Raw genomic sequence first — 10,853 nt, 5'->3', positions numbered from 1 at the left:
CTCTAAAAAAATGACATGTGTTATCAATTAATTCTCTTTCATAATCTTGATCCCTGATTTTTATACATATAATCATCTCATGATTAGGAGGATTGTTAGGCTACATAATTCAGAGGATTAATCATTTCCCTTTTACAAAACATGTGAGGTAGTACAATCAAAGACATAAACATGAGTAAATTGGTGAAAATTATGTAGGTAAACATTTGGTTGTAAAAAGTTTGTAAAATCAAAACTACTTGTATTTTAGAAAAATTTATACTTTTTTGTTTAAGCAATTACCAAGAAAATGAAAGAAAGAAAAAAACCCATAGCCCTTGCTGGCCCAACGCTTCAACAACAAACCAGCCCAACACGTCGGGGTCTCAACGTATTGTGCCTAAAACGCCATATAACCTTGCGCTTCCATTAAAGATCGTCTAATATGATGTGGTTGTTCTTTAGAAATTAAAATACACTTTATTCATGTCATATTTTCATCTATTGATAAGAATAAGAAATTCTTAATATAGTGTGTTTGTCCTCCTAAAATGAGACAACTTATAATGTGAAATAGGCAAATAGCTAAAAAGACCCGATACGAAAATTAGTAAAAATAACTATCCAAGAAAATGGATACAATATGAACATATAAAATGAGTCCAAAGAAGTAAAAATCAATTAGTACTTGTGGCTAACAGCCTAACATAACCAAATACGTCAAAACCATTTATGATCCAAATGTGCTTATGATTATCGATTGGCTTAATAATGTGCTTATGATTATCACATACATAAAATATAGGGATTAATCACGGGAAGACCAACGTACTTTCTCATTTGTACACGGTTGCCCATTATACTTTTTTATTGATGGGGTTTACACACATACTTTTCTTTTTTGTACACGGTTGACCAATATTACCGACTATCACAGGTAAACCGGTCAACTTTGGGTCAACCGTGTACAAAAAAAAAAGTATGTGGGTAAACCTCATCAATAAAATGTATGATGGGCAACCGTGTACAAATGAAAAAGTACGATGGTCTTTTCGTGATTAATAAAAAAAAAATAAGTAGTGATGTATGGCTAAAAAAAATATCTTATGGATGATCCCGCATACTTAATACATGCGAATCTTTCTTACTAAAAAAGGAATAACAACCAAATATTTCATACGAAACCCAAAATACAAAAAATTTGAACATTTTGATGTTGTGGATGTTGCATATCATTGCAACCCAATAATAATGAATGTTGGTGCCCGACCTCAAAACTTGTTTTTTCTTTGTAACGAGGTCTTAAGACCCGTGCGTTGTACGTCCGAGATGAATTATATTATTTTCATTTTTAACGTGTGGTTTAAAAATGATCTATATTAGAACGATGTTGAGTTGTGTGTAAGTGTATAGTTATAATATGGACATAATTATGAAGATAGAATGTAAGGAAACAATTGACAATATAATATATAGTTGTGTTGATTAAAAAGTACATGTTTACGAACGTCGATTAAAATTGGATTAATCACGAGAAGACCGACGTACTTTCCCATTTGTACACGGTTGCCCATTATACTTTTTTATTGATAAGGTTTACCCACATACTTTTTTTTTATACACGGTTGACCCAAAGTTGACCGGTTTACCTGTGATAGTCGGTAATATTGGTCAACCGTATACAAAAAAAAAGTATGTGAGTAAACGTCATCAATAAAAAAATATAATGGACAACCGTGTACAAATGGGAAAATACATTGGTTTTCTTATGATTAATCCCTAAAATATAAGGTTTTTTGGTCATAAATTCATCAGATATTCAGAACTGAAAGAGACAAAGAGTTCTAATGATAGAACTGGTTTGAATCAATTGCAAAGAGAAGATATATTATTGTAGTAATAGTATTAAAAAAGAAAAATAAAATAAGAGTATAAAGATAGTAAAATAAAGTTAGATGTATTGGGCTAAAAGGACATATAATATATTGGCATTTGTCAAATATAGGCCTGTCTAATTATAATGGGCTAAATATATACCTGAGTATATATTCACCATTCAAGAAAAAAGCTACAACTTACTTTTTTTTTTTTTTCTTTTTATTTACTCGTTTGGTGAAGTTGATTGAGAGAGATATTGTTGCACGCATGAATCGTACAAAAGGTTGAAGTTTACTTGGTTATATACTTGTATATTTACTTTTTTTAGTTAATACTTAGGAATATCATGAAACAAACTAGACCTTCACTACTTCAAAAAAATTCCAATAAACAAAATTGTTACCAATAATAAAAAATACATAAACGTTTTTTGATCAACATAAAAGTCGGTCCTTAGTTATATAATGCTCAGGGACAAATAGTCAGCATTTGCCCTTAACAAATTTTGCAGGCAAACAACCAAAAGGTATGTAACATTGTCAAGTTACAGAAATTGCTTATTTTTTGGATAATTTAATTTATTATCTTAACTAACTTTAAACATAATTAATTATTTTATAAAAGTCATATTAACAAATGATGAAAGTATAGATAAGGGTACCGTAAATAGGTTGCTAAATTGGTCTTCAAATCGTGTGCTTGATATATGATGATGATGATGTTGGAACCATGTTAGTGTGACCATTACCAATCATCTATCGTTCCTGATATGATAATTGACGATAACTGAAATCCTTATGTTTAAGTAAACATATGATGGACGTATTTACTCTTCAAGACGTAGTATAGAGTTTCCCATTAGGTATCAGTATTCTTATCCGGTTGTCCGCCGTTTTTTTTTCCACATCCGTAAGCTAAATACGATTCCGTAAAATAAAGCCTTCCCGTGATAATATGCTCCTTTTATTTACAAACAAGCTTAAGTACCTGGGTATTACCCGGATATTGTTATGATAATTCATTTACCATTATAACAATTTGTTACATACATGTGAAGACGCGATAACGCTCTTGCGTAACAAGCGAGCACTATAATAGCATACTGTAAAACAAAACACAAAAAAAATATAAATTATAGAAAACATACATACTAAAAAGTAAAAATGATGAATAAAAAACCCAATCCATATTTACCTGTTTTTCTGTATCCAAATGATTATAATTAGTCTATTTCTATACTCCTTTATAATACAAACTAGGAATTATATTTTTGGAATCTCTTAATCTTTTAAAATATTTATGACATACATCTTTTATCTATTAAATTATTCTCATTAACTTCTTAAATCACATGTGAATTATTATTTTATATCAATTATCTATCTTACTCGCCGCCGTTACCACTACAAGTCGCCATTACCACCATCGACAAGCCGCCTTCTACGCCGTTGTATTGCGTGGGTAATAGTCTAGCCATAATAAATAGATTTATAAACAAACCAAATTAAGAGTTAAAAGTAAATAGCAAAAGATATAAAATAAATAAAAATTTGTTCTACCAAAATAGCAAACATGATTTCGAATACTAAAGAGGCTAGCGATTGATAGATGAAAACTATTTTTTTGGAAAATCTAAACAGATCACCAGAAAGATATGAATAATTAGGAAAATATTTTAATTTGTTTGTTATAACTTCCGACAAAAACGTTTTCACTCAACAATATACATCAAACTAAATCCAAATCCAACAAAAATGCCATTTGCCGGTGACCGGAAACACCGCCGGAATCTCCGGTCACAACCACTATTACCCCAAAATCTCCACGAACCCACATCCCAATCAGAATCAGGATTTTCGGGTGCCTCATTTTCCGGCGCCGTGTTCAACTTATCAACAACAATCGTCGGCGCTGGAATCATGGCACTTCCGGCGACCTTAAAACAATTAGGAATGATCCCTGGTTTAATAGTTATAGTTTTAGTTGGAATGTTGACTGAATGTTCAGTTGATATGATACTTAGGTTTAGTAAAGGTGCTAAGGTTAATTCGTATTCCGGATTAGTCGGAGATACATTTGGTGGGGTCGGAAAGACCCTTTTGCAAGCTGGCATTGTTGTTAATAATGCCGGCTTGCTTGTTGTTTATATGATCATCATTGGTACATTATCTTTCCTTTGATTTATATTTAATTCGTCTCAAAATAATTGTATATACATTATTATATAGTAATAGTACTATTATTATCAAATAGACAAATAGTATAAACGGTAAAGTAAGTGAGCAAGTAAACACCCAATGCCGTCTTCTATAGGTTCTGGGTCACCTCAACGGTGTATGACGAAGGTTAAGATATAGACAACCTTACCCTTATCATGACGGTGTAGAGAGGTTACTTCCAGTTTCTATCTAAGATAGAAAAGGACCTCCGGTCTTGCAAGACATAAGGATAGAAGTCATAGAACCCTTACCTCTGTATCCAGAGGCAAGGGTGTTAACCGTTTATCTAATCTTGTTGGTTTTTATAAATGAGTATCAACTAAAGTTTGATAGCTTGCGGGGGTGTTTGGGAATTCTTATCGTTTTTTTTAAGCGGATAACCAATAACAAGTACTTTTTTAAAAACCGCTTTACTTTATAAGGATCAAGCACTTTTGTTTACGCAGGTAGGTATTTTTGGGCAGATAAGTACTTATAAGTAAGGATTTAAAAGAAGTTAAGGGTACGGGAGGGTTGATTGTGTGTTCGTGTGCAAGGAAAAAATAGGCTATAATATTTTGGGACAGAGAGGGAGTATCTCCTTTGTCCAAGATTACATGCTATATATCAAGTTATCATAGTTTTTGTATCATTGTCAGGCAAAACGCGATAAACTAAGGGAAGAACATAACACAAAGATTTAATGTCGTCAGGCATGGATCGTAGTGATTGACTTAATATACGGGCAACTATTTATATTCAAGTCTTACATCATAGAATATGAACAGATATAACTCTAAAACTGTACCAACTATCGGGCAGGGTCTTATACAAGATGAGTTGCTATTATTTAACTGCTCCATATCATGGCAATTAACGGCCCTAAACCTACTCCAAAGTACTTGGTTTACTTATCACTTAGAGATTCCACTTAGGCAGTCATCTTTAGTGCCTGGTCAGGTAAAAAATGCATTTGTGCTTCTAATTGCGTCTCACATTTTAATGATTATAAAAAAGAATATTTTTTTAAAATTTTGAAGAGGTCCGAAAATCATGAGACATGGATGGTCCCTAATACTTCTGTATAATTGTGTATAATCTAATCACAACAGCTTGTGATGTTAAGTATGATCATTTTACTTAGAACTTAAGATGTAATTAGATTTGGAAACCACAAAACATCATTTAGTTTTCGTGTTTCAAGTAAATACTATGAAGTCAAATCGCATGAAAAACTGAGGTGATCATAAGTTTGTATCATGACCATGCCGTCTGAACTTTTGTCTAATATTAAAATTTTGCGAGAGATGACAACAGAATAGTATGTGGGCTTAAAAAAATGTGATTTTAATGCTCTGTAAGTTTTGGTGACAGGGGATGTGCTATCTGGAACATGGTCAGAGGGGGAACACCATTTGGGAGTGATGCAAGAATGGTTCGGAGATAATTGGTGGACCACACGTTCTGTTCTGATGCTTCTAACGACCCTCATTGTTTTCTCTCCTCTTATATCCTTCAAACGTGTAGGTGAGTTTAGCCTACTCTTTATACATATACACACACCCATTGCCTAGTTTTCAATGTTTTGATGTAACAAAGTTAAGGCATTAGATTAAATGTTATGTTGTAGTATTATGATATACATATAATAAATTCTGCTGAAGCTGTTTAGCTTCTTGTATGTCTGTAGCCAGTGTTGTTATAGACTTATAGTAGAATATAATAAGATAGGTAATTGCATGTAATCAAAATTTTGATGTGCCTGCCATACTGCCATAGATTATATCATCAGATGTTTTTTTTGTATTGAACCTGAGATGTCAAATAAATATGGGGTTTGAAACATAAATAACTGTTCTTTTGTCAATATCTTAAAGATAGAGTTATTATTAGGAATTACAAACTCTCTAATCATTGGATAAAAAGATATGCTGATGCTTGTAACTGATTAAACCAGAACGCCAAATTTATAATCGTTTTCCATTAAGGTACTTTTATGCAATTAAAATTTGAATTGTTGTCCACCATAGAGTTGATGACCATATCTAGTGCAGCTTAGAGATTTTTCTTTCTTTTCTTAAATTCCAGTGATTGATAAACAGTTAAACACCAGCACAGTAGTATTTAGTTGGTAACGGCATGACTAGTCTAGTTTTAGCAAAAAAAAAAAAAACAAAGACCTGGCAAAATAAATATTACAAGTAAAAGGTAATTTGCAAGTTGGGATGTGGAAGAACATTAGTGTTTAGAACCTTGGGTATTGCCTTTCGTCTGGGATCAGCCTAGGTATGTTATTGCGTGCTTTCCTTAACATTCTTCTTGCCTAATCACCTTGACTTTTTTCCTATATCAAATGCTTGTTTTGCTGTAAAACCTATATTATTGGGGGATTCAGTTTTCTTATAAGATTAAGAAGAGAATTTGGCCAAAATTGGGTTAAAAGCGGTAGATACATTGGCAAGTTGTCCCAACTTCCATGAGAACAATTACTAAACAGTAAACAGACATGAAATAAATATTGGTAATTGCTAGGTTCCTGCCTTCATGTACTTTGTCTCCCAATTTATGGGATTAATAAGATTTGCTCTTGCTATCAGAAGAAAAAGTTAAAGGCATGTACTAAAAATAGCATTCTCGTCTAAGAATATTGAAAGGAAACATGTCTTCCAGCAAAGAGAGGAAACTAGATTATTTGCAAAAATGACATTATTATTCTTTTTATATGCTTACTGCATCGACCTGATTTGCTACCTAAATGACATCAAGTGTAATCCTTTTCTGTAAATTTACACCTTAGTTCCATATAGAAAGATACTGTTAGAATGGAACCCCCAAACACTAAAAGGACATGTTTCTTTTGATAAGTAGGTCTCCTTTTCTCAGATTTTAAAATTTGCCTTATTAAGAACTAAGCTTCTCCATCGATTTAAACTGTATCTGTTAACATGCAATTACTTGATCAACATTCTAAATCTTTTTCCATAGTAGTCAGGACTTGCCAAAATGAAACCTAATAGAAACCGTTTGACTTGTATAAGTTGTGGATGATGATAATACAATATGATATCATGTCCAGCAATCAGTATGTTGAAGATAAATTATAGTATGATATATTCTCATTTCTCATTTGTTTAACTAATGGTGCTAGATTCATTAAGATACACATCAGCCTTGTCAGTGGCTTTAGCTGTTGTATTTGTGGTGATCATGTCTGGAGTAACTGTGACCAAAATAATCAATGGAAGTATTGAAATGCCACGTTTGCATTCTGAGCTTGTTGATCGAGCATCATTCTTGAAGCTTTTTACAACTGTTCCTGTACTAGTTACCGCCTACATCTGCCACCACAATGGTATTGAAATTTTATTCCTCGTTTTTGTTCACTATATTATATGGTAAACAAATTTATGTTTGACCTCACTTTATATTCATTTTTTCCACAGTTCACCCGATAGACAATGAGTTAAAAGATTCTTCCCAGATGAAGTCTATAGTTAAAACATCGATCATGTTATGCTCTTCTGTCTATGTAGCGACTAGCTTTTTTGGATTTCTACTCTTTGGTGATCATACTCAAGATGATGTACTTGCCAATTTTGATGGTGATCTTGGAATCCCATATAGCTCATTAATTAATGATGTTGTGAGAATAAGCTATTGCCTCCATTTGATGCTTGTTTTCCCCATTGTTTTTTTCTCATTACGCCTCAACCTCGATGGCCTTCTTTTCCCATATGCAATACCTATTGCCTTTGACAATCGAAGATTCCTTATGGTAACGGCTCTTCTTATGAGTATTATATTTCTTGGAGCCAATTTTGTGCCTAGCATTTGGGATGCCTTCCAGTTTACTGGGGCCACTGCTACCATCTCTGTTGGTTTCATCTTTCCAGCTGCTGTTGCCCTGAGGTGAGAGTTTTTATATGCTCAGTCACTTATATTGCATATATTATTGGTTGTTGAATGTCCCATGGATAGTGTATTATTTCCCTTTTCAGCTAGTTTATGAATAATTTGTGTAAATAGTCAATAGTGAGGATGTGAGTTCTGACCTACAAGAGTTCCCAAATGCTGTTAAATGTGACAAAGTGGTGGGTTGAGTAACTGGTAAAACACTCTGGGAGTCGAAACTGGTTAACATATGGTACAATGAGGTTGGGTTGACCAAAACACTAGTTATGCAAAAATTTTAAAAGTTTTATACAATTAAGTCAAGATTCAAGAATGATATCAAACATTATATTACTCCAGTTGCAATAATTTTTTTGTATACAATACTTTACAAGGTTTTATTTATTAAATATACTCTTTGGAAGTCTTTTGACATGTTTGAACCGAGTTAAAACATAGCTTGAATCAACCAGCCCATGTCATAAATTTATGGGTTCAAATTGCTACCTCGGAAAGTGAATACTAGGCTTAAAGTCTACAACTTTATATCCAGGTCCAACTTTGATGGACAAAGAAATCACACTTTTAAACTTGAAAGTGACATGAATCTTGTTTCATTTTCTGGAAATTGTCCAGTATGTCATGAAAGTCAAGAACTCAAATAATAGACTCCCCCATTTATATATCTTTTATTGCATGATGAAAATGTTAAATGTGAACCAAGATAATCTTCTATTAGCTTGTAATTGGTTGGAACTGGAATTTAATATTGTGTTGTTGCAGGGACACTCATGGAATCGCAACCAAAAAGGACATGAGGGTTTCATGGGTGATGATAATATTGGCAATATTTTCAAGCATCATGGCCATCTTCAGTGACATTTCTAGCTTCTTTTTTTAGAAAGAATATGAGTAGCACTTGATCATATCTATTATCCGTAGAATGCAGTATACAAATGTAGATAAGTTACATGAAGTTCTGCATTCATATACAAATATGTGTTTGACCCCAAAATTAATCATTCAAAGCAGATGAGCTGAGACAAGTATATGAAGGTATATTCATTTTAAAGTTATCATTTTATATACGATTTATACAACAATTGGATCGAAGTATTGAACTACTATATGGCTGTACTGTGCAGTTAGGGGTAGCATACTAGCATCATTGACCTTCGGACTATAATTAATTTGTTTATTGTTTAATTTTTACGGTAAATATATGATTTTTAAGGTAAATTTTCTTTTTCCTGTCCTGTTTCTCCAGATGGTTAGTTGTTATTGTTTATGAATGGCATGTGTGCTTAATGTGAGTTTAACCACCATTTGGTTTAATATGAGGATTCTAAGAGTGATGATTTGATCATGCTAAAAGCTTTAAGTTATATTGAATATAACCCACGTCTTTTCTTAGCTATTCATCAAACATTGAGTGTTTAAACCGTGATGGACTAAATCATGGTTGTGCTACTTACTATCATATCAAACCTGTATACATTTTAGGGGTTAAACTAGTGGAGACTCAAACTTAGAATCCGACATGATTGGTCCGATCTGAAATGCAGACCAAATCATGAAAGCAATGAGTAGCCATCATGATAGTTTCTAAAAAAGGTCACACATTATCACCTTAGAAAAGTCTTAAAACTGCAATATGATTTATTTATTTTTTCCCCTGATAATGTCGACAACACTATTTATGTGTTTTTTTTGACGCAAATGCTACATGTTAATAGTTAGTTATCCTCAAGTTGTTGCAAATGATTTGTCAAATTTTGAAAACACACAAGTAAACACATCTAAAGGACATTTGACATACATGTAACAGTACCTAATAACCATATATATGTAACAGCTGGCCCATGTTTGTCATCCAGACGAGTCGGCCACAAGACCAGGTGGGTTTGCTTTATTGCTCCGACGCTGCACCAATCTGGGGATTTCTCATTGTTCCAACATGACGCCACTCATCTTTGCTTTTCTTGAAATCCATTTATAGCTTCTTTGCTCTCCTTGTGATATGATAGGATGTTTGTGATGGAAGACAGTTGAAAGATTCCAACATGTTTCCCTATATTTGGTATTCAGTTGATAATATGAAAATTTTAATCAGTTTTAACTATCCATTATAAACAAATTAAAATAGAATAGTAGTATGATGTTTCATTTAGTAAGTTCAAACTTACAAATCACTAATCATATGTCATTTAAGCCATTAACCATGTCTGACTTGTCAATGTACTATATTTGGGAGTATTTATCTATACTGATGAACGAAAGCAAAAATTGTCTAATGCCTGTGACAAGCCAATGAGGTAATTAGCTACAGTTTCTTGTTATAGTCAATGAATGCCTAAAAGGCATGAACTAAAGTGAGCTCACTCGCTAAATGTTAAAGGAAGCAAATGTTTGTCTGAGGTCTTTTTTGAAGCATTCTCTTTACCATCGGATATGGATATCATTGTGTATATCTTACCTCCTCGGCTCCTCCATAGTCCGTTCACAACATGATTAAGTATCGTTGTTGTTGGTGGTGAAATAAACGGGTAATCTTGTAGGCTTGTGGACTACCTACAGTAAATGGGTAAATGAGTGTGTTGTTCTTTATTCGGGCTATTTAAGAAAGACAAGTTGTTTTGACTCAAATATACGTAGCCAAACCAGGTATCCTATGACCGCTTCTGAACGTTTCTCTTTGCAATTACATGATTGTAAATAGCGGAATTTCAACATGAGACTTTTTATAAAGATGCCCATGATAATAATTAGAACACCTTGTGGAGGTGTTCGCGTTATAGTGACCTTCAAATAACATGTTAATTTGACGGGCTATTCACCATCTTAATTTTAATGGACTAATAAAGGTGTACATGTAGATAAAAATATAAATTTAAGCATGTTAGTATT

At 33.0% G+C, this 10,853-nt stretch overlaps 1 protein-coding gene across 2 annotated transcripts; it reads left to right on the top strand.

The window, feature by feature from the left end:
- The first annotated feature begins 3,449 nt into the window (after positions 1 to 3,449).
- LOC122607608 (amino acid transporter AVT6A-like) lies at positions 3,450 to 10,013 on the top strand. 2 transcript variants are annotated; one of them, XR_006325070.1, is made up of 6 exons: positions 3,450 to 4,017; positions 5,430 to 5,582; positions 7,204 to 7,407; positions 7,499 to 7,964; positions 8,730 to 9,002; positions 9,802 to 10,013. XR_006325070.1 is itself a non-coding variant. In XM_043780622.1 (5 exons), the coding sequence occupies exons 1-5, from the start codon at positions 3,612 to 3,614 to the stop codon at positions 8,845 to 8,847; spliced, it is 1,347 nt and encodes a 448-aa protein (XP_043636557.1). In that variant the 5' UTR covers positions 3,450 to 3,611; the 3' UTR covers positions 8,848 to 9,197. The 2 variants fall into 2 exon arrangements, 1 of the variants encoding a protein (XP_043636557.1); XM_043780622.1 differs by lacking the exon at positions 9,802 to 10,013 and having other exon boundaries at positions 8,730 to 9,197.
- The last annotated feature ends 840 nt before the right edge of the window (positions 10,014 to 10,853 follow it).

The sequence above is a fragment of the Erigeron canadensis genome, chromosome 7, assembly GCF_010389155.1.
Source record: "Erigeron canadensis isolate Cc75 chromosome 7, C_canadensis_v1, whole genome shotgun sequence".
Lineage (NCBI taxonomy): Eukaryota > Viridiplantae > Streptophyta > Magnoliopsida > Asterales > Asteraceae > Erigeron > Erigeron canadensis.
The sequence above is the reverse complement of the archived record's forward strand: the minus strand, read 5'-3'. Positions and strand labels throughout refer to the sequence as shown.